At 49.5% G+C, this 25,141-nt stretch overlaps 1 protein-coding gene across 7 annotated transcripts in view; it reads right to left on the bottom strand.

Annotated features, from left to right (window-relative positions):
* The window catches only part of LOC116944082 (zinc finger homeobox protein 3-like), a 462,441-nt gene that overhangs the window by 147,667 nt on the left and 289,633 nt on the right, over positions 1-25,141 (bottom strand). For all 7 annotated transcript variants that reach the window (XM_076068327.1, XM_032957495.2, XM_032957494.2 and 4 more), the window contains 2 exons: positions 11,441-14,277; positions 9,682-10,208 (listed from right to left, as the gene is read on the bottom strand). In XM_076068327.1, the coding sequence (XP_075924442.1) occupies positions 9,682-10,208; positions 11,441-14,231 (3,318 nt within the window). In that variant the 5' untranslated portion in view covers positions 14,232-14,277. The remainder of the gene's footprint in view (positions 1-9,681; positions 10,209-11,440; positions 14,278-25,141) is intronic.

Below are 25,141 nucleotides of genomic sequence, written 5' to 3'. Positions count from 1 at the left end.
TTAGCCATGTAAGGCCCACTGAGCAATACAGCTCTTTTTCAGAAGCGACCTGGCCATCACAAATGATAGCTCAACGAAGTGGCTTATCATCATGTGGACATTTATAGCAGTCAAATACCCTAAATTCATGATTCTAAATGTGGAGGGAAAAAACCAGAGGACCCGGAGAAAAATCCATGCGATCACAGAGAGAACACGCACACTCGAAATATACAGGCGTCAGGGTCGGAATTGAACCCACGACCTCCTCCATTCCAGGCGAGGTAGTTAACATCTCGCCACCGTGGCTCCCTGCTTTCGCTGCTCCTTGTGTACCCTCCGTCGCTCCTTGCTCAGCTCCAGCTGGATGCTCCGCCACCTGGGCTATCACACCAGCTGGACCCTCCTCGTAGGCACAAATGTTTGTGGCGCCCCGTGAGGAGGTGATTGCAAGTCATCCTCGGTGGCTGGTAGCATGATGTTCACTCTATATGCAAATGTGAGGAGCTGCTCCACCACCGTGGAGTCTAGCGCCGGGCCACCCACAGGTGGGAAAGCGCCCTTGGCGAGCACCAACAGGCTTTGATATGCCAACGGAAATTCTGAATTGCTGCCCCAACAGATTCGAAATATTTGCATGGCGCTGAATGGAGGGGGGAAGATTACTGCCATCTCCTTGCAAGCATTGTCAGCTGGGATGGTGGAGAATATGGCCAGCGCCTCGTCACTCAGTGCCGCAGGCAAAGCCTTCTCGGCGTCTCCTCTTCTGGCCAGTCAAGGACTCGGAAAGCCTAGAGCAATCGCTCACCTTTTGGCTGCTCCTGCTCTCACTGGTTCTCCCCTGGGGGTTCTTCTTGCAGTTGAGATGGGACAAGTTGGAGTAATCCCACCGCTGCCACCAGATGAACGGAGGTCCAGACGTAGAATGTTTTTGTAAGGGCTTATTATTGATTAGGCCAACATATATACATATGGGAGCAACAACATGCATGTAGGGAGTATCTCATCATAGGTGTCCCGAGTTCCTGTGCGGGCCCTATTGATCCTTTTTCAGGCCTTTCTAGCTTATTTTAACTGCCTCCTTCCCGGCCAATCCCACTTCAATCTCCCCAATGGGTCTCTATCTGACCATAATTTATGAAGTCGAATTTCCCGGCCTTTCATCCCTTCATATCCCATGGGGCCAATCCAATTGAACCGCCAATCAGAAGGCGCACGCTCAGCGACAAGCCAATCGATGCAAGCGGGGCTCACGCTCAGCTCGTCAAAGTGTCTCGGCGTGTGGCTGCTGGCCAACGGGAATGAAGCGCTCCACATTCAAACAGCGAAGTTGTTCAAACTTTGCCGTGCGCTGCTGCGTTCATAATCAATCGATGAGAGTACTCCTCTCGGCGTCCCTCACATCTCCAGTCATTGTACGTGTTTGTAATCGTGCTTGTACAGCGCACAGAAGAAAAAAAACGTAATGCATAGTGCACATATTCTTGGTTCTTTCGGTAAAGTCACGTAGAAGGGAAACAATAAAATAATATGGTGCTAACGTTAAAAATAAACGCCACTTTTTTCAAATTTTCTTGCTGTGATTTTCACACCTGATGATGATTGCTTGTGTTGCAGTCGAAACGTCGTGAGAATTTTATTGTTATATATTTTTATTATTTTGTTGTTTCCCTTCTACGTGGTGACTTTACCGAAAGAACCAAGCATATGAATCCCTGCAGTCACGAAAGCTTTAAATCAAAAGCATAGTGCACAGTGAAATCAAGCATGTGTCTGTCTGGCACTCATCTCCTTGTTGGCTGTCCTGAGCCACTGCTGGGAACTTCGCATTTCTCTGGTGCAATAGGTGCACATGTAGTTGTACATCTGCACGTGGTATATGGACATGTAGTTGGAAAGTACATCTACATGCGGCGTGATTTATGTGTCGTACTCCTCATCCTACAGTATACTGTACAGATAATACTGCTTTGACTATTATCTACACTGTGAGTAGTTGTTTTGCGAGGAAATTTAAATAGAAACGTAATTTGCAAAGCGTGTGTCATTGACAAGAGACAATCCTATGTATGAAATGGCCCGAGCGTATTGTGCAATCTAGGGAAAGGCGAATCATCTCGGATGCTGACTGCCTCTCCCATTCCGGGACACGCAAAATACTTTGCTTACCATTACTAATATTCGCTAATGCTTCAAGGAAGCCTTTTCAGTGAAATGTGTCTCACTCTTCCTTTGTCCCATTCACTGAAGGTTGTGTTTTTGTGCACGAGCAGAATAAAAGCGTTTGCACGTGTTGACGTCCGTCGGAGCGTACCGAGACTGCTGATGGAGGTAAAACCACTCCGGGTGAACGGCAGTTAACCATTTTTTTTTTGGTGTTATTTCATGTCCGTGTTTATCTGGATTTCCGCATGTATATATTTGTTTTAAACCCGCAGTGTCGCGCGACGTCAAATATTGAGGGAGATATTAAGAATGCATTTCCAGAGAGCGGTTAATGAAGTACAGTAACCCGGATTGGGCCAGCCTTTGTTAAGGCACGCTTTTGCGGGACGTGCAATCAGGCTCCTGCACTTCTGAGGCAATCAAGTGGATCGTCACAGCTCGCGGGGTTTGGAAGGTAAATCACAATTACACGAGGCGAATGCAAACGGCGGTGCGGTGCGAGCGAGCGTTCCGCTCCCCTCTCTCTCTCTCTCTTCCAAGCCCCGTGCCCCGTCTCCCCTCCTTGGCCCGCGATTGTTGTGTGTTGTGTGTGCGCTCAGTCACGTTATTGGCGGCGGCGGCGCTGACCCTACAGGTGCAATGGGGTAGGTGGGGGTCGATAAGAGCGCCGTCCTGCGGGGGAACAAAGGCGGCGGTGGCGGCGGCGGCGGCGGCCGTCGTCTGCCTTCCAAGCACCCGCCGCGCGGATGCTTATCCCACCACTTGTTGTGCCGAAATGGCTGGCTTATCGGGAAAAGTGAGGCTAAAACAAGACGGGAGTCTGTAAACTGCACAGCGATAACCACGCCGCGGTTTTTTTTTTGTCCCTAAACACCGTCCCCCCCCCCCCTCACCATTTGAATAACGATGGGCGGAATGTCCAAGCGCTTAACAACATTAACTTTCACGCTCGCGGGACAGTAAATGTCCAAACGCTTAACAACATTAACTTTCACGCTCGCGGGACAGTAAAGCTGACGGAAGACTCATCTCAAACCGCCGTTCTTTTTTGTTGCCAGATACCATTTTGATGCGCTGCGCAATGATGCTTGCACGTTCACTAGTTGTAACAAGATACTCCTGCAAAACTGCTTTAATTTGTTTTGTTATTATTGCATGAGGCATTTGTAGAGAGAGAAAGAAAAGGGCCCTGTCCTTGCCATTTGTTAATGCCAGTGGGCAGTGAAACATAAGCAAACAGACCTCCACGGTCCAGCTTTACTCCAAACACTGGCCGTGAGGGTCATCGCAGGCCGACCCACTTAATGTAATCGTCACTAAGCCCCCCACACGCCGCGGTGTTCAAGTTAAAACAAGTTCCGAGGGGGACGCCAAGGTGAAGGAAATCACAATAACATTCTCCATATTTCGTGAAGTTGACGCGAGGTAAATTTCCACGTCGGACATTTAAACTTCTCTCTCTTTTTTTTATATATACATTCAAGTGGCATCACGCAAAAGGGCTGTTAATTGCTGGTACAACAAATCTTGGGTATACACAAAGGCCCTCCTCTCTGCTGCGTTTCCACAGTGCACCATTAGCGCCTGGCCGGGCCAGTGCCATCACTTTTTGTGTGCGCGTTCGGGGACAATTACAGCGCAAATGTCTCTTTAGTTAGGTGCGGACGCCGTTGTGCGAATGGATTTAAATTCAGGATCTGCGCCGAAAAGTATTTTGGCATTCCGATGGCGTGGCCACTCACTCGCTGTACGCTAATGTGCAGGTGGGGAAACAACACTTTCGACGTTGTACAATAAGCGGCCTAAGCTGCCTTTGTTTGATTCACATTTTAGTAGCTATTCAGAGGCGCCGCATGCGGCCCTGCAAATCATAAAACAGCACCTTGACGGCACCGACACGAGGAACCGACAAGACAACTGAGGACAATGAAAAATGCAGGGCAGCTGTATCTAAAAATAACATTGAACCAATGTAAAACAACACGGGGACGATTTTTGGTATTTCACAACACAAGCAACTAAGGTGCAAGCGGGGGGGGGGCCTTCTGACTGACTAAATACCAACGAATTAGCCAGAGTGGTGTGACGGGTTTACTGAGTTCCACAAGTCAACAGAAATATTGTTTTTAAATGTCAGAAAATCAGAACACAGGGTTAGCACCCACAAAAAAAAGAAGACGTTCATAGAACGACACACGTGTCCGGCGCGTACAGGGAGGGCCTTGCCTTAAGAGAAGCAGACATAATTGTTGTCCGTAATAGAGGTTGTTTTTTTGGTTTAGATCGTGTAAATATAAATGTGGCATTAAACCCGCCACCACCGGACACAGCCATTTAGCAATGTTTGTCACGTAAACAAAGCATGTCAATTCGTTACCAGTTCAGCACACCGATGCGTTGGAGAGTAAACCCACAACATTTACATTATAATTGTTGTTAGAAAGGGCTGAATGCACGGCACACACACACACACCGTGCGGCATGGGTGGTGGGTACGTCTGGAGGGGCTGCAGTGGAGACGGAGAGAGGGGGGCTCCGTTGTCCACAGAGATCCAATCCCCAAGTCATCGCCTATAACCGCACAGGCTAATTCTTGAGTCAACTTGAGTTGCCTAACAGCCCCCCCCACACACCGTCACCATGGGGAGTTTAAGGAAAAGAGGTAGTAGTTGGTGGCAAGGGAAGGGCCAGTTTAAATTTGAAAAAAAAAAATTGCCCACGCAAGTAGAAAACAAAAGAACACGCACAGCCAAGGGAAAATGAGCACAGAGCTGTAGCTGAATAGGGAACATTCTTAGGTCATCCCTCGGGGTTCTTGTTTATTCCTCGTAATCGTGTGTGAGGACAGGTGAACTGCACAATCACGGTGCAGTACAACGTCACGTATCCGACTCGCTGTGGGGATCTGGGTACGTACGGATATATACGTTGAAAATCTCTCGGGGGAAAAAAATTACGGTTACACCACGCGCAAATAGGGTGCTGGACAAAAATAAAGCAAAACTTCTTTAAACACAGGGAAAAATGCTGCGAAGTAAGCGATGAAGAATATAGTACTGTGCACTGTAACATGGTTTTCAATGTAGTCAAGAAGCCTTCGACGTATAAAACATTTACAAGAAATATAAAACAATGCCTACCAAATGGACACCAGCTCACACTTAAGGGCTTCTTTGTATAGCCATTGCAGAAATGGCGGACATAGTGGGACATCGTTTTCCCAGAACTAGGCGTGGTGGATAATTGGTCGGGGCAGATACGCAACAGTCGGACACGTCACGTTGTTCGGCACAGCTAATCGTTCGGCGCGATCGTGTGGTGGCGAGATGTTAACTACCTCGCCTGGTATACAGGAGGTCGTTGGTTTGATCCCAACCATGACGCCTATATATTTCAAGTTTGCATGTTTCTCTACCCGTGGTCTTGTGTATTTTTCTCAGGGTCCTTCGGTTTTCCCTCCATATTCAGAAACACACGTTTAGAGTATTTGGCTGCTACCAATGTCCACGTAATGAGCCACTTCGTTGAGCTATTATTTGTGGCCCGGTTGCTTCTGAAAAAGAGCTACATAGCTCAGTGGGCCTTACCTGGTAAAATAAAAAATAGTCTGTAGTATAATATATTTAGCTTACGACGATGCGGCCTTGATTTCCTGGCGAGCGATGTCGCCCTTCTCTCGTGTTCGTCCCGCGGACCGTGCGGTGGTACCTACGGCGCGGCAAGAAGGTCGCCCGGGCGTGTTCGATATCGCACGAGCAGTGAGTGCCTTCGACACAGGAGGTGTCATCAAAAAGGGTGGCAGTGCTCTCTACAGGAAAGGTGACTTGAGTTTGTTGCTCTTCCCTAGTACAACACGAATCAGTCAATAAAAGCAATATGATTTAAATGTTTGGCACAGAACGGACCCAGCCATGGCTAATTCCACTGCAGCAAAGCCTCTTGGGCTGCGTCAGAGGCAGACGAGTCAGAGGCAGATGCAGCCACTTAATTGCAAATGTCTGCTGTCACACGCACTTGCTTGGAAACGAACAAATTGGGTTAAGATGCTGTCGTTAGAATAACGCGCCTGATGTAATTTTTTTTGGAAACGCGCGGGCTTGATTTTCCCTGTATCGGAGAAGGCCTTGTGCGTGAACGTGCGAACAAGCGCATGGTGCGTGGTCATCGATAGAGGATTTTTTTCTGTCACTTCCAGTTGCGGGTGTCTCAGCTGCTAGCGTTATCAATATCCGAGCTCATTAGTGCAAATTGAGTGCAAACTAAACCAATTATTGACGTTGTGGCAGTCACAGAGGTGTTATTCTGCTCATAGCAACCATTTCAAATGTGTTGCTATAGAAATGACGGGCATCCATGTTAAATTGCCATGGGCAGTTTAATCATCAGCATTCATGGGCCTCTGTTGAAGTGTAAACTCTGAAAACACAATGTTCCCTGTGAAATGGGATAAATCGATTCTATTACTGAGCATTACATTACTTGGTTTTTCCTTTAGCGTTCATGAAAAAATAACTGAGCATTTTACAGGAAAATTGCAAATATGGATCTTAATTGAACTTGCCTTGACCAAAGTATCTTGTTTACAGCCATGCACAGAATGTTTCAGCATATATTTGCAGTGCACCACACTACACAAATTGCATTAGTTGTCCTCTTAGCTTACCGTAACATTATGGGCACATGCATTGCGTTGTATTTGAACATGAGCAAAATGAAAAATTTTAAATGACCACAGTACTTGAATAATGAGTACCTCAATTCCAATAATCCAGCCAACTGATGCTTATAGAATGTACAAAAATTCAACCAATTTAGGACGAGTGGATAATTGATAATTTCACGCCGCTCATTTGACAGCACTTGACGAGCCATTTGGCCGCTGTGTGTACGAGACATGGGCAGTATTTTGGTAACGGTACCGTACCCACACACCTCTGCAGAGCAGATGTTGCACTGAGGTAGTGCTTTGCAGGTCATGGGTCAAAACGTTTAAAATCAGCTGCATAATGAGGTTCACTCGCTTACCAGCTATGCGCGTGTTAACACTTGACCTCGCCATGTAAACTCCGTATAATTGTGACTGCAACTCAAAACTTTTTTTTTTAGACGCATAATATTAATTAGAACTTTAGATAGAACATGCCCATTGCTGTTTGCACGTCTCCTGTATTAATAACGGTGCACGTGGAAGGAGAGTAAATAACGAGTTGCATGCTCTCTGCCAACGAAAAAAAATGTTACAATGGAAACGAGAGAGGCTCCGGTGTTGGCATCGGCGCGGCGTCTCGACCCTCGCGCTAACAGCGCACAAGCGCCGCGTCGAGCCGCTCTGCGCGCGCTCGGTGGAATGCGTGCGCTCGCGTTCCAATTTCGCCGAGGTGTGCACCGCACCCCACTTTTCGCACACCGCCCTATTGCTTTGCGATATGTTGAGGGGAAAAAATAAAATTTTCTTCGGGAAAAGAGAAAAAAAAGGCATTAGCAGCTGAGCGCTCCATTTTATAGGAGCCATGAAATGGAAGCCGATTGCTATTATTGGTGTGAAAAAGTCGCACCCGAACATGTTGCAGAATGGCACACATTGCGTGCACATGGGCAAGCGCGCGCACACACACACACAGACACGTTTAAAAACCGGAACATACGAACGCAGTTAGTAAATCGTCAAAAGTGAAACTGCAAGCTTACACTGTAGTGACTAACAATTACTTTGCTGAACAGTGCAGCATATATATGTCCAAACAGGGAAGTAACTCTGCTGCTCACAGTGTGTGGTGTCTTGGTGGGGCACCTTGGGTCCTGAATTGAACCCCTCAGCTTGGCAGGCCCTCATTTTAATTTTGTGGAAATTGTGGGCAATGAAGCAAATCCAGCTTTGCGGTCTTCAGTAGGCCACCTTCAGGGGTTATCCTACAGCCTGAAACTTTTCCAAATCTTGGTGGTTATTGAGCTACGTTTGGAATCACTCTGCTGGGATTTTTTTTCTTTCTAATGGCTGGGGTCAGCTGCATCAGATGCCGAGGCTGAGAAGGCGAGTGCCCTCATGCCACATTTTGTTGAACTTGTCATTGCTTTGACGGATGAGCAATTATCTACAATAAATAACTGTCAGTAAAGAAAATGGAACCCACAATGAATCGTGTAAAGCTATGGTTTGTGCGACAGAATCTTCCTTCTCACACACTTGTTTTGATTCCCAATCTGGAACTTGTGGACTTATTTGAGTCTTCCCAAACGTCAGCCCTCCAGTTTTCCCAAACTGCCATTCTTCCTTTCAATATGCACATTCGGAAAATACTCATCAGTAAATTAATGTTAAAAACCCCCATGAAATCTGAACCCTAATGTAGTACAATAATTGCAGCTTCTGAATCTGATCTTTTAAACAAAGATTTCTACATTTTTCTCCATAGTGAGACCTTCAATTACATTATTTAAATGTAGCTCCATTTGGTGATAACTGTTGTTATAGATAAACTTGAAAGTTCTCTCCTGGTATCTACCCCCAATCTCAATGCTGAAGCCACTGATCTAAACAGACACAAAGATGCCCCTTGTAATGTTTTAGACCACTGTAGATCTCAGGAGCAGCTCAGTGGGTTAAACACGCATCTCACAACACCTGCTGAGGACTTGGGTTCGAATCCAGGAAGCCACTCTAAATTAAAACAGGGTTCTCACATGCATCGAGCTGACAGTTGCACACCACTGAGCTATGCGCTGTAGGAGCTTAAACGTACAGACTAATGTCATTATTTAAATGTAGCGAATCACTCTGCAGAGAATAGCAAGCACCACCATATAGGTGTGGTAGAGACAGAGAGAGAGCGGTATGGCAGGAGGAAAGGTAAACGCACGGCCCTGTAATTGAACGCTCACGTGACAGCCGACAGAAGGGCCTCCCACCAGAGGGCATTTGACCTACTCTTCCACGCTGCTCAGAAAGTGGGGGGCACCCACACGTGGCGAGGTATTGGGACTGGGTCTCTTAGTACCTCTCAGGTGTCACACCTCTTTGGGCCATTCACTGACGTGGAGCATATCTCCCGCCGACTTTGGGAAATCCAATACAGCGCTCGGACTACAACGGCTCAACTGGGCAAACGAAACGTGAAGGTGAGACGCGAGGCACAACTACAACACGGTGACGAATTGGACGACAACACGAAAAAAACATGGAATTGTTGAGGCGATGTTTCTCTCCCGTCAACAAGGGTGGCAGACGGGACCTTTAAATGCACGGCAGCGCACAAAGAGGAGGCTCGGCGCCAAGTCAGTAGCCAGTAGATGTAATACAATTACCGTTACAGGAGAACTCTTGTCATCTGTGACAAAGGTGGGGGTGACGGATCCCACCCAGACTCTTAAGCAATAACCACCGGGAGCCACTCGCACGTCGAGCACCCCGCAGTGTCACAGCGCGGCTGCTGCGCTCCTGCCGGTGCACAGAGGGGGGCACACGGTGGCGATGCGGGGGGGACGGGGGGGGGGGCGGCGGTGGCGGGGGACGAGGGGGGAGGCGGGGGGGGGGCTCACCTTGTAGAGGCAGAGGCTGGCCTCGTGCCGGGGGCTCGCCGCGTGCATCTGCATCTTCTCCAGGCTGTTGGTGAAGTAGTCGCAGGCGTTGCAGCGCAGCTGCACGGGGCTGCCGAGCGCGGCGCACTTGAGGCGCCACTCGCTGGCGCGCCCCCCCTCGCGGATGTGCGCCACCAGCTGGAAGCGCGCCACGTGCTTGTCCGTCTTGCAATGCAGCTGGAAGTTGGCGCGCAGGGGCGTGCCGTACTGGCACAGGCGGCACGTGTGCGCGCCGTCCGCCGCCGACGCCTTCCACTCGGCCTCGGGGAGCGAGCGCTCGGCGGCGGCGTGCGCCGCCAGCGCCTCCAGCGCGTCCGTGGTGAAGACGCCGCACACGGCGCACTGGAAGAGCCGCAGCGCCGGGTCGGCGGAGGCCGCCGAGGGCTCGGCCGAGCCGGCGGAGAGGCCGAGCAGCTCGGGGTCCACCCCCACCAGGTGCTGGCCGCCCATGGAGGCGAGGCGCGGGTCCATGGCGAGGTCGCTCCCCACTGGGCGTGCAGTGGTGGGGGGGGGGGGGGGCGAGGGGGGGAGGTGCAGGGGAAGAATCACCGACTGTAGGGAGTACGAATGGCATTTTCTGTTCCTCTAGTTAAATCGTTAAGTTTAATAAACGAGAAGTAATCATCTTGTGTTCATTAATCCTTCTGAATTTGTTTATATACGCTATTGTTGCTTCATTTATCTTTTTCACCGTGCAGCGCGTTAGAGGCAATTTTATTGCGCAAGGCACGATTTAAAAATCAAGATTGATTGTTGTTCCGTACGTATAAATCTGGCTGCCATATTTGGTCTTTGTTTAGATGATGTGTCTAATGTACGGAATGCCATGGCGTCCTTGCTCTGTTTATCGTGTCCCCTACAGCTATCGACGTTTGCCTCCCTTGTGTTACAATTGCGTTTTTGTTGGCTCAGAGGAAGAACGAGTAGGCTCACGATTGCAAGGTTGCGGAGTTCAAAACATTGGTTGGAGGGTTGACTTATTCATCCTTCATGGGCTGATAAAATGAGGACGGATTTTCTGGGAAGGTTAACTAACAGTGGTTGGCCTATGGATGATAGCCTTGCTCCTGCCTTAGGAACATGGAATTTACACCACTGGCCAAGGGCTGTAAACATGAGATGAGCACTGCCCCAATGCTCATTTTAGTAGGAAGTCACATTGAGGTGACTGTTGTTCATGTGTTTCTTTACGTGAATATTCAGACTCAATTACAAATACCAATGATTACGTGACTACAAATACTGCTCAATGTCAATATGTACTTTAAGCTGTAATTAATATGTAAACAGCGTATAAACATTTCAGAAACTTTAAAGATGCAATATATTGTTGACTATGCATGGATAAGTAGTAATTATACTAAGAAAGTGCATATACACCCACGCACCAAGGCATGTTTACTTAAAAAATAACTTTTCCCTTACCATCCCATGTTATGTATGTTACGATTATGTACCGCTGTTGACGCTGTGTAAACCTACATCATTGCTTCATAGTATTATATGCGCATGCGCGTACGTAACCATTACGAGGGAACATTATAAAAAGATATACTGAGTGCGTGTGTATAAAATAACACGCGTGAATGTAAGAGTATCTCAACAGCGCAGCCGTGCAGGAATTAAGTTACTGACATTACACGACTGCCGTTACGCGTGCGCTCGCAAGGATTTTTGGCGGCGCTGCCCAGAGCCCAGCGCCACTGCCGTCTCAATTTACCGAGTCCCGGGGGCAGAGCGGCCAGGCCCGTGCTCGGGTCCAGCTGGAATCCCCCCAGGAGGTACTGCTGCTCCATGGCCTTGTCCAGCTTGAGGCCGGGGTGGCCCATCCCCTGGGCCGCCGCAGCCGCCGCCGCCAGGTAGTACTGGTAGAGCTCTGCCTCGGTGGGGCCGAGGCCCGCCGGGCCCGACATGCCTCCCGCCGCAGAGCCCTGGGCCAGGCCGGCCAGGCCGTGCTGCTGCTGCTGCTGGTGCTGCTGCATCTGCTTCATGCTCTGCTGCAGCAACACCACGTTGTGCATGTGCTTCTCGCTCGTCATGTGGATGCGGAGGTTGCGCGCCACGTTGGTCTCGTAGTCGCACACCTCGCAGCGCCACGTCGGCTTGGGCTTGGCCCTGGTCGGCGAAGGCGACGGGGACGGCACGGACGCCGCCGATCCGGACGTCGACGCGGCGGAGGCGGTGCCGGCGGTGGCTGTGGACACGGAGGACGACGCCGCCGCCGCGGCCGCACCGGAGGTCGCCGTGGCCCCGCCGCCGGCGAGGGACTGCACGGGCGACGACGGCGTGCCCGCGTACGCCGCGCACGACTGCGGCGGCTGGTCGCCCCCTATCGCGCCGGGCGACCGCGCGGGCACCACGCCGCCATTCTGCAGACTCTGCATGTTGTTGAGGTGCTTGTCGGACTGCATGTGGATGCTCAGGTTGCCCTTGGTGGTGGTGGAGTAGTTGCAGACGTCGCAGCGGAAGGGCTTGTAGCCGCACGTGTAGCTCTCGCCGCGCGCCAGCCGCGGGTGCGGCTGACCCGACTTGCAGAAGTTGCAGGCGTCGCCCGGCTCGGGGTGCTTCTCCTTCATGTGGGCGTCCAGCGTCTGCTGGTACTTGTAGTGCCAGTTACACTTGGGGCACTTGAGCGTCTTGCAGGAGTTGCGCGAGTGCATCATGGTCATGTGCCCGCCGAGCGAGCGCGACGAGCCCAGCACCATGTCGCACTTGGGGCACTCCACCGAACCGCCCGGGTGCTGCCCGTGGCACTCGCCGAATGGCAGCGCCAGCATTGGCACGGCCAGCGGTGGCGGCGGCGGGCTGTGCAGCGCGGCCGGCACGCCGCCTTCCTCCGAGGCCCTCGCCTCGCCCGTCCTCTCCTCGTCCGTGAGACCGTCTTTGGGCAGTTTCTGCGGATCCGCGTCATCGCTGCTGCTGCTGCTGCTGTTTGTGTTGCCGGCAATGCCGAGGCCGGCGCCGCTCGCGCTCGCGCCAGCACTGCCGTCCATGAAAGCTATGAAGGTAGATGAGTTAGCCTTTGGAGTAGTAGAGTTTAGCACGCTAGGCGTCAGAAAAGAAGGTTTAAAAATGCTTTGGTTTGAGAGGGTTAAAAGCTCACTGCTGCTGTGAGGGTTGTCAACTAGTGAAACTCGAGGTACTTCATCCACATCGTCTATGTCATCATCATCATCGTACATCTCATCATCATTGAGGTCATCGTCATTTTCCTCCTCAGGATTGTTATTTTCAAGCTCCTCGTGGGAGGAGCCCTTTTGACTTAATCCCGCATCCGTGCTCTTCTCGGGAGACCTTCCTCTCCCGAGGTCTTCCACACAGAGGTTGGAGGGCAGTCGCCCAAGGGGAGCAGTTGAGGTAAAAGGGGATTTGGGTGCCAGGAACGCGCCGGAACCGACGCTCAGCGGCTGCGCCGGCTTTTCAGCGGCCACAGGGGAAGCCCCTGCGTTGGGCGACCTGCTGATGAAACCGCACAGCCCCGGGCTCACGAGGCCGACCGCCGCCTTCGCCGCGGCCTGCGGCGCCGGCAGTTCCGTCGCCTCGGGCTCCAGGAAGCTGACGAGCGGCTCCTTGTCGTTGCCGACGCCCTGGACTATGGCGGACGTCCCCGGGCGCTTGAGAAGCCGGCGCTCCTCGGCCACGAGCGCGACGGCGTGCTCCTGCACGGCGTGCGCCGCGAAGGACCTCGCCGCGCCAAACGAAAGCTTGCAGAGGAAGCACATCAAGATGGGCTTCTGCTTCCCGTCGCCGTGCCGCGCCGACCTCTCGAAAGCAGGCGGCCGCCTTTGGGCCGGGTCCGAATTGTCTTTGGCCACGAGAGGGGCTTTGGCGCAGCTGTCCCCGCCGGGAACGCCCCGTCGCACGTCGTACACGCGAAAGCTGTGAAGGACCGGGCTGCGCACGAGCGCTGAGGTATTTGGGAAGGTGGCGGTCTCCGCGTCCCGGCAGAGGCGTTTGCCGAGCGAGGAGGCCGCCGCGATGTGGCAGGTGCTGATGATGCGCGGGAAGGCGGCCGCGGGGGGCGCGCCGTCCGCCCGCTGGCCGAGCGCGCTCAGCAGGAGGGCCTGTGCCGACGGGAGGACGCCGTCAAGGGAGCGCGGGGAGCCCCCGCCGGGGCCCGCACCACCGTCGTCGATGACGTAGGCGGATCCGTCCGGCTGGTAGACGATCTCTCCGGACAGGTTCTCTACGTCGCTCTCGTCGGCCTCATCATCCTCCTCAAACTCCTTGTCCAGCTCCTCCTCGTCCCCCTCCTCTTCTCCGTCCGCCCTACCCTCCCCGTTGCTCTCTTTCTCGTCGGAGTCGAGCGGAGCGGCCCGCCGGCGCTCCGTGCGGCCGCGCGCGGCGCCCTTCGGCTCGGGCGGCGCCGGCGAGCGGCCCTCTGCCGGGCCCAGGTCGGCCGCCAGTGCCCCCGCCCCCCCTTCTCCCTCCGACGGACTCCCGGCGCTACCGCCGCCGCGGCGGGCCCCGTCGTGTCCCCCCGGTGCGGCCGAGAATTCACAGCTCTCCATGGCGGCGCTTGCACGTCGATCTCATTTCATTCCATCCGACGCAAGCCTGCCAAGGAAACACAGAGAGCAGCAGCGGCGATTACACACACGTGCACGCATGGGCAAATGCAGCGAGCGATCGTACAGCGCGCGAACGGTGGAAAGGTTTCGTTCATCCGTACAGACGTCTGTGGCGAGTGCTCCTGCCGGGCACCAATCCCCGATCGCGTTTTGTATCCCCACAATGTTCACGTACCGCGCCAGGTATTCATTACAAGCGGGGTTACCCCACGGGAGGCAAGGATCGGGTATCAATTGCCACCGATGCGCGAGGCCATGAATTGAATCCGGTCCACCAGAACAGAGTGCAGTGCAAAGACCACTATGCCACCACTAAAATGGGAATGTTTTATACAATTTAATTTATCTAAACAAATAAGAAATTGCACAAGTAATGTTATGACGTGCCGTGATACTCGTTCCATAAAATAACACGCGCAGAAACATCTGTGGCTTTGAGCACATTAAGAGATATAAACACATGCAGAGAAGTGAGCGGGCGTGAACGGGCGACGCAAAGCTGCCAGTACATTAAATAACTCAACGTAGACCGGAGCAATGCTCAAGCAATTGGCCATCCGCGACTCCACAAATCCCGCCAAACGAGGCCCGCGCAAGCTAATCGATGGCCCAGAAGCCGAAAATCAATCGGACGCAAATCATCTGCCAATACCGGCTCAGAAGGGGTTGGGTGGGGGGACTGTCGATCTTTGCTGAAATGAAGTCAAGGGGCTGACCACCCTTTCATCTTCACTATTCCGGCGTTAAGTACCGCCGTACGAAACATTTCTTGTGATCAATAATTAATCGCTTGACGTTCTGGCCACGTTCCCATTAGCGGACACCTTGACAGGCATGCCGACAGTAACAGGGGGGGGTGAGAGAGAGAGAAAAATCCACCACTCCACTACCATTTAAATATATATAAATAATCACGAATCAACCGCATCGCAAGGAAAGCAATGAACAAATTAAATCTTGACTTAAAACTTTCGTAACAAAATACTACGATGTTCGATCGCAACACAAGCGGTTGTCATCAGGAAAGGGGGTTAGGCTCTAAAGGCAAACTGTTGAACCTATCGACGTGACTTTACCGAAAGACCCAAGAAAAGTGGGCAAATTATTATGAAATTATTAATTTATTAATAATATTACTATAAAAGCCACATGGTTTTTCTTTCTTTTTTTTATCTGCATTAGGAAATACACAAAAAGGAGCAACACTTACACGGGAAAAGGATGAGCGGGGACAAAGCATTCATGAGTGAGTGTGAGGAGCGGTAATCAATATAGGAAATTGGCTTGAAATAAACTCACAGCTTGTTTTGCTGGAGGGATAGGCACCGATGGGAGAAGTAGTAAAAATCATTAACCCGAGGCTTGTGTGTGAACGAAGCGATTAAGAGGGCTTCTTTGCGCTTCATTCACCGAGCACGGCGCAGGCATTGTCTACTAGCACTATCCCCCGTGCATTTAGCCAAGAGGACATTCACGATCTGCTCTCTATTTTTTTTGCTTCTCGCACTTAGTCCGCTCTTGACACTCGTGCCGTGACATTAAAATAATTCAAAGCTACGGTCGAAGCGACGTGGTGGGACGCATCACGAGAAGAGGCTGTTTTCTTTGGACCGGCTTAAATACGGCACTTGCAGCAGACACCAGCGGTTTCAACTCAAGCACGTTGACCTTCACTTCCTTCATTGAAAAGCCTTAACAGATGTTTTCACGTAAGCAGATATTATTTGGGCAAGAGTGGAGGGTGGTGGCTAGAACGTGGAGAACACAACCTCCCGGGAAAATGTGGCTTCCTGGAGGCTGCGTAAAGCCTGACCCGAGCGGTGTAGCAGCTACCTGGTTAGCCGTGCACCTCTGACACGGCACCCACCCGCCCACACGCATACCCACCCCACCTGCCAGCCACTCTTGGCTCCCACACAAGACTCGTCATCGTGTGCGATTCGCACGCCAAACGCAAAACGCACGGAAGACTTGCGCGCATTTTATATAAGGCACCGTGTGCCGGGTGCGTGGTGGGTGGGTGATCACAAACGGGGCCAGGGTAACGTCGGTTGACAAGCACACAAAAAAATGTAAATGTCTTAGGATTTGAGTCAAGAGGAGAGAGATCTACTGCCCCCCCCCCCTCCTCAACACCGTTTAGTCTCACAGAACCGCAAGTGTGGGCACCGATAATGGGCACCTACTCTTGGCAGCACGATACACGGGTTTCACGCCTGCGCGCAGGCTGGCATAGAGGTCGATGGAAAGATGCAAACATATTCACATAACGAGATGCATCATTACAGAAATTCTCTCATCCTCGGCCCTGTTATCCACGCCTCTGATCATCCATGACAGCCGTAAGGATCCATTAAACCTCTTACTGTATTATCCGCGGCCCTATTCTTCAGCGATTGTCCGCGCGGTTTTTCCAAAGGATGTGGAATGGAATCCTAATATCCGTGATTTTATTGCGGATAAGAGGAGTAGTAGGCCAATTTGAACCTATCATCATCTACAGCTTAATGGGCCTCACCTGGTAAAAAAAGTAGTTGAATACATAAATAGATTATTTGGGATTTTTTTAAAAGAGTTTTGATCAAAGCAAAAGCGCGGAAAATGGATGGGCGGCACCGACTTTGAGCCTACTCTGCACGAGACAACACACAGACACGCAAATACACCCACAGAGACACAGACAAAATCAATGAGACATGCACACAGAGATGTGGAGACAGAAAGATAAGGAGACACAGACACGAAGCGTGCACAGAGACACAGAGAGGCACACACAGACGTGGAGACGCACACAGAGGTACGGAGGCACAGACATAGATATATGGAGAAACACAGAGAAGAATACACATGGAGAGGGAGACACAGACAGAGTAAGACACCGTTCCACACACGTACAGACGGAGACACAAAAACAGAGTCACTGAGGGAGACTAGACAGATACACACATAGATACAGGTAGTCAGACACACGTGGAGATAGCCACAGGGAAAGGGAGAGTCCAAAGACAGAGACAAGCAGAGAACGACCCCCCCCTCCCACAGCTACTAAAACGCAACTAAACTATTTATTTTTATTTTACCAGGTAAGGCCCACCGACCTATTTTAGCTCTTTTTTAGAAGCGACCTGACCATAGATGATAGCTCAACGAAGTGGCTTATCATGTGGAAATGTATAGCAGCCAAATACTCTAAACGTGTGTATACAAGACGAGGTAGGTAAATTTCGATTTAAAGCTTTCGTGACTCAAGGATTCATCTTCTTTGGTTCTTTCGGTAAAGTCACGTAGAATGAGAATACAATAATAAATTGAAAAAATAAAATAACACAATAATATTCTCACGTTTCGGCCACAACACAAGCGGCCTTCATCAGGTGAAGGGACAAGACTGTCGTGAGAATATTATTGTGTTATTTTATTTTATCAATTTATTATTTTATTCTCATTCTACGTGACTTTACCGAAAGAACCAAAGAAGACGAGGTAGGTAGTTAACATCTCACCACCGCGGTGCCCCATGATAATCCACCATATTTTTGCGGATATGCAGCCGTAAAGCAAATTCATCCTATTATCCGCGTTTTTTACTCCGTAGACAGATAGAGTAGCATCGAGGACAACCCCGCGGATCACAGGATCTGCAATATGGGTTCCCCCACATAACTGTGGATGAGAGGAGTTCTAAATATACACAAACGCAGACATTTGCAATTGTTGTATTAACACCTATTCATCGTCAGCCATGTTCAATCTACTGCTGGATTAAGGTCTCCTCAAGCCGCGGCCATCTCTCATGATACCATCTCGATCCCAATTTGTACGTAATATCTTTTCCCATAGGTATTATGAATTAACAACCATTTATAAAAACACACATTACACATTGAAACACAAACTTCATGCCGACGATATTTGAATGGTGTCAAACCATTCAGTGTACGTATACTCAGGAGTGTGTATTTGTGCAGAGCTTTGTATGTGTGTGTAGGCAAATGATATATTGATGGTACAGTATACCAACTACAGCACAGTATAGATAGACTGCTGGGTCAATGGTGATATAGTGGTCAACGATTTGAACCTTAACAATCAGGGGCCTGAATACAGAAAAAAACTGTGTCAATCCTACCAGGCAGCTATTTGCGTACGCTCCAAAAGTGTGTAGCGCAAACCCGGAGCATCTGCGCTAGCAAGATCACATAGATGGACGCACGCGTCAGTGGTTGCTAGATATTACGTCATCACTTCGGATACACCAGTCAATCAGCTGCCGGAAATGCAATCCTGATGCAACATGGCTGCTGTTGCTGCATCAAGTCCACGTGAAACATGGCCACCGTGACGCAATGCTCCGTGCGTTCAGCTGGGCCTAGGCTGTGGTAATATGATGCCATTTTGCGTGCATTTATTTGTGCAAGTGCGTGAAAGTTCACGAATGCAATTGTTTGAGTATACTACTTTGCGTGGAAATGTCTTTATGTTTATGTGCGTGTGTGAGAGTGTTGTTTTGTGTTCATATTTATATTAATGTATCTATCGTGTGCAATGTCGGCCTTAATGGGTGCTCGCTAACAATCTGTTAAAAGGCTATATGTGGGGATCTTTGTCTAATTATGACAGTACGTGACTGTGTGGGGAAATTATTTGTATCCAATTGTACGTGTGTGTGTTTGGTGTTTTAGTACGCAGATGTGTGCGTCTCTCTTCGTGTGTATTTGTGACAGTGTCTATGTGTGTGTGTGTGAGAGTGCAGGTGTGGATGTAATGACGGACTTGAGGCTGGTCCCGACCACCCCGAGGTTCTTGTTGACATTTATGCGATCTCCTTGCGTAAATCCCTTAGGGGCTCCGAATTCGGACAAATCTTGGCCTGCACAATTTGTAGAATTGCACAAGCCATTCGGTAGTCGGGGCCCCTGGTTTAATTCCTCAACACACACAACGCCAGTGGGTAAACTGGTATATGTGCATAGTCTGGGCCTTCTCCAGGTCTTAAACAAGTCAGGAGTGGCAGTGTCACGACTAGCACTGTGGAGACAAACAAGGGCTGGCTGTGGTGCTGGCCCCATCACCACCTCGTATATCGTGCTGGATATAATAGGTGCTCAAGAATGATACTGTATTTGCATATGACTAAAAAAACCCATTCCGAATTCAAGTGCACATTTTGTATTTGCCGACAAAAACTGTGTAACCTATCAGCCAACAGAGTCCCCCTCCAGGCAAGCAACTGGGATGGCCTGTGTGCGGCACGTGGGTTGTTTCACCCTTTTATGGACTCATCAGTGAGCCATGCCCAACTGTAGACTAGCAATGGTATTATATTGGCAAATTGAACTGTGGATTTCCAGCACAGTCTGATGGCAAGATTGAGCACTGTCCATGAATAGAATGCACCTTTACATACTCTATTCAATGCACCTCGCTGATACGGTACAAACATAATTTGAAATACATAAGTACAGAGTAGGTATATAAACTTTAAATGATGAATTGAAATATAAAAACATATAAGGCTCTTGACATTATTTTTAATCTCAGTAAAAATACTTTTTTTCTGAAAGGGATTGTTCATCACTTAAGCATCAAACTTTACTCCACAACTATATTAAAATAATTTACTTTGTATATACATTTTAAATGACAAAATTAACACGTTATTAAACATACTCACAAACCAAATTTTACAAGTGGGAGTTTGCAAAAGTGGCAGAACATGTTCATTTGACATTCACAATTTCTACAATTTAATGTTTATTTGCTGAAAGGTTCAGGAAAAAGGTCTTTAACGGATGGAATTCCCTGGAAAATTATTAAATGGCACATAATTTCACGCGGCTGGGCCTGCGAAACGTCATGGCGAGTCAGCGGGATGAAGACAATCCCTGATTTTTTTTAAGCGTGCTGTTGAAAAATCTCTGCGTTTTCTCAAATAAACCTGTCACTATTTTGTCCTGAACTGTCAAGGGTGTGCGCGTCGTAGTGGGCTAAAATAACACAAAGATCATTGCACTTCGGCGAACAAAGAAAATATGATTACATCGTTAAAATATGCATTAAAATATGATAATGTACAGTCTTAGAAATACAGTCAGGGAAAAAAGTATTTGATGCCCTGCTGATTTTGTACGTTTGCCCACTGACAAAGAAATGATCAGTCTATAATTTTAATGGTAGGTTTATTTGAACAGTGAGAGACAGAATAACAACAAAAAAACTCAGAAAAACGCATGTCAAAAATGTTATAAATTGATTTACATTTTAATGAGGGAAATAAGTATTTGACCCCCTCTCAATCAGAAAGATTTCTGGCTCCCAGGTGTCTTTTATACAGGTAACGAGCTGAGATTAGGGGCACACTCTTAAAGGGAGTGCTCCTAGTCTCAGCTTGTGACCTGTATAAAAGACACCTGTCCACAGAAGCAATAAATCAATCAGATTCCAAACTCTCCACCATGGCCAAGACCAAAGAGCTCTCCAAGGATGTCAGGGACAAGATTGTAGACCTACCCAAGGCTGGAATGGGCTAGAAGACCATTGCCAAGCAGCTTGGTGAGAAGGTGACAACAGTTGGTGCGATTATTCGCAAATGGAAGAAACACAAAAGAACTTCAATCTCCCTTGGCCTGGGGCACCATGCAAGATCTCACCTCGTGGAGTTGCAATGATCATGAGAACGGTGAGGAATCAGCCCAGAACTACACGGGAGGATCTTGTCAATTATCTCAAGGCAGCTGGGACCATAGTCACCAAGAAAACAATTGGTAACACACTACGCCGTGAAGGACTGAAATCCTGCAGCACCCGCAAGGTCCCCCTGCTCAAGAAAGCACATATACATGCCCGTCTGAAGTTTGCCAATGAACATCTGAATGATTCAGAGGACAACTGGGTGAAAGTATTGTGGTCAGATTAGACCAAAATGGAGCTCTTTGGTATCAACTCAACTCGCCGTGTTTGGAGGAGGAATGCTGCCTATGACCCCAAGAACACCACCCCCACCGTCAAACATGGAGGTGGAAACATTATGCTTTGGGGGTGTTTTTCTGCTAAGGGGACAGGACAACTTCACCGCATCAAAGGGACGATGGACGGGGCCATGCACCGTCAAATCTTGGGTAAGAACCTCCTTCCCTCAGCCAGGGCATTGAAAATGGGTCGTGGATGGGTATTCCAGCATGACAATGACCCAAAACACACGGCCAAGGCAACATATGAGTGGCTCAAGAAGAAGCACATTAAGGTTCTGGAGTGGCCTAGCCAGTCTCCAGACCTTAATCCCACAGAAAACCTTTGGAGGGAGGTGAAGGTTCGAGTTTCCAAACGTCAGCCTCGAAACCTTAATGACTTGGAGAAGATCTGCAAAGAGGAGTGGGACAAAATCCCTCCTGAGATGTGTGCAAACCTGGTGGCCAACTACAAGAAACGTCTGACCTCTGTGATTGCCAACAAGGGTTTTGCCACCAAGTACTAAGTCATGTTTTGCAGAGGGGTCAAATACTTATTTCCCTCATTAAAATGCAAATCAATTTATAACATTTTTGACATGCGTTTTTCTGTATTTTGTTGTTATTCTGTCTCTCACTTCAAATAAACCTACCATTAAAATTATAGACTGATCATTTCTTTGTCAGTGGGCAAACGTACAAAATCAGCAGGGGATCAATTTTTTTTACCTCACTGTATGCTGAGGTAAAAATAATGAAATATTCAGTGTCATGTTCTTATTTCCTCATACATAAACATGTGTATATAGAAATCAATACAATTTTTCCACCGTGTCAAATCATTTTAGGTACACCTCATTTGCAAATGAGACTTCAGCGATCGTCAAAAATATATAGACCATCATAAATGTTTGGATTTTTTGATTGGCGCTAACAAACACGTCTCTTCTTGCAAATGATGTTCGAGTGTATTCAATATCCACGTGACAGCAGGCGGCATACCCTCAAAATGGCCAATAGCAAAACACGTGGTGGATATAAGCTAGCTTCCAACCGTGGCACAAACGGCTCAGATGGAAAATGTGCTGACTACCAGCCTACAGAGGCCTGTGTGTGTGTGTATATATAGAGAGCCACGGCCAGAGTTGTGTTTGTTTACCTCATTATATTTAGCCCGTCATTGGCTTTAAGAGGAAAATAAACAAGTCTCGTGGAGTGCAATCCAGGCCTAAAAGTGCTGCAGCAGCAGCTGATAAAGAGGAGGAATCGGGAGGGGGAGAGGGGTGGGCACAGCAAAGGCAGCAGCGGCTCATCGGGGGAGCATGAGGAGGTCCCCTCGGTGCCGGGCAGCTTCCGCCAGAGGCGCCCCCAGGCGCGACACCTCGCCCGGGCGGTATGGGGGGCCGGCCGGTATGGGGGGCCGCCCGGGAGGGGAGAGGGACCGCCCGGGAGGGGGGGGGCGCCCGGGAGGGGGGGGGCTCGCCTCTCTCTCCCTGCCAGGGAGCGCACACCGCACTCTCCCAGGCTGGCTACGGCGCAGCGCACGCTCGCTCTGCGTTTGCAATGAAATCGCTCGGCTTGTCTGCAGCGTGCTGCGATGGGCAAGTAGATAAATTAACTATTGTTGTACAGTAAGGTACATACGTGTCTGGCGATTTTTTTTTTACGTAGAAACGTTGCTATATAATAATTTACACTTCTGAGACGCCCTCTCAACCAAAGGTCACACACAAGGCGCTGTACAGAACGAAAATAATTACCAATAAAAGCATGCCAGGCTGACACCAATCAAATCCAACCCCAAACAATTCTATAAACAATTGAAAAAGCCGAAATAAGTGCATCTCAAAGTAGAGCAAATCAACGGGGAGTGATCCCAATCTCATCGGATCTCGAAAGCGAAGCAAGTTTGAGCCTGGGTCAGAGCGTGGATGGGTGACCTCCACATGCCAAAGGTGTAACAGGCACATTGTGAGCAGTGTCACTCACCCTCACTACCCCGTACTGTCCAGCGTGGTGAAGTATGGTCAATAGGTGTGCTGAAGTCATCATTCAGCAGTGGAATTACAAAAATGCCCCGTACGTGCAAAGGGTGAGATTTGGTCAAAACTCTTCTTCGCTGTACAGTATATTGGGGAGTGATGTCGTATTTGAGCAGTGTTAATCACTCTGCGAGTCCCGTAAGGACTATTCTGGCAGAGTTTGTTTTCTTGTCGATTCTCGAGACCCCTTTTTAAAAAATCGGTGGTCAACCCAAGAACAAAATAAACATTACAAATTCAGACACACGGCGCGATTCCCAAAACAAAATAGTGGTGACTTCCAAAAAAACAACCGCGAGACGCAAAATAAACAGCTGTAGCCGAGAGACAAGAATGGAACAAATGGCAAAAAGGTAAATTGCCTTCAAGCCCGAGAGAGTTTTACCTTCCCAGCCACACAGCGGCCAGGCACCTTTAGTGCGTGCTCAACCCATTACGCCGGGAGTGGAATTGTCTCTTTGACAGCATAGCAACAACGAAGAAATAACATCACAACCGGTAATTTTCGCAGGGTTGGGGAGGCGAGCCATCTGATAACACCCCAGAGTCCGTTGCACCAAGGCGGAGAGCAGGGTGCCGTGTGAGTTGCGCTGTGTGGTGTGGTACACGCAGAGTGATTGTCGTGACAAGAGGCTTTTCGCCAGACAGATAAGGTGGGAGATTAGTTCGGCACAAACATGGCTGGCCTCACCTGTATGTGTGGGGCCCTCGCAGGGACAAAGGGCCAGTCACGCACATTCCTAATTACACAGCTGTCTCCTCACAAATCCGCCCACCTCTGTCACACAAACTCACCCCAAAAACCCGGGGCCTATCTCCCCAACCCACCTCCAAACCCACACCACCACCACCACCTCCCATAACCCGAACCCCACCCCCTCAAGTAACCATGCCCCCACCCGCTCCTCCTCCTCCAGCACTCAAAACGTACAAACAATAAAAACCCCACACACACTCACTCGGTTCACAAACGGTCATAACCAACACCACTCCCTGTGCCCGCGTTCCCCGCCGACCTCTCGCAATTGAGATCACCGGCGTTCACACACAATCATCCACGGGGGCACACTACCCCTGCGAGCCACACGCGGGCACGACGCCTGCGTGTGTGTTGTGTATGTGTTGTGTGTGTATGTGTTGTGTGCGTGTGTGTTGTGTGCGTGTGTGTTGTGTGCGTGCGTGTGTGGTGCACGTGTGTATGTGTTGTGTGTGTATGTGTTGTGTGTGTATGTGCGTGCGTGCGCCCACAACTTTGTAACACACGCTCCGTTATCGGCTGGGGGTGATGCCAAACGGGTCGGCAACAACAACAGCTCGCAACAACGGACAAGCAAACTGGAACGTCGCCACATAAATGGGACTCTTCTCGGCACACAAATAGACAAAACATAATAATAAAAACTAAAATCCGACTACAAAACCATTGGCTGCCTCTGTGGGGTAAAAAAAAAATGTGCTGAACCCCAAAGCTCCTCACTGCACTTCTTTTTTCTCCTTTGGCCCTTCTTCACAATCCGTCAGGGTGGATTACTCCGGCACAAAGGGTCGCACTGCCACGGACGCACTGCCACTCAGTGGTGCCGCACAAATACAATCATTTGTTACCGCCTTATTGCAAGACACTGCGCCCAAGTAAAAACCTCGTAACATTGTTTGTAGAGTGTAGGGTGCCTTTTTTGACACAGGTATTGGAAGCATATCGCCTATTGCGTGTATAATTAGTCTATAACTACTGTACTATAGACGCCGGATCGTATTTATATCTACATGGCAAAAAAACACGTTAACAAACACACATACATGCTTGAGAGATGGTCAGAAATGCTGCATTTTTATGAGTTTACTGATGGTGCTGTAACTT

Source organism: Petromyzon marinus, chromosome 20 (genome assembly GCF_048934315.1).
Source record: "Petromyzon marinus isolate PM22_M1 ecotype Great Lakes invasive population chromosome 20, UKy_Petmar_22M1.pri1.0, whole genome shotgun sequence".
Taxonomy (NCBI): domain Eukaryota; kingdom Metazoa; phylum Chordata; class Hyperoartia; order Petromyzontiformes; family Petromyzontidae; genus Petromyzon; species Petromyzon marinus.
The sequence above is the reverse complement of the archived record's forward strand: the minus strand, read 5'-3'. Positions and strand labels throughout refer to the sequence as shown.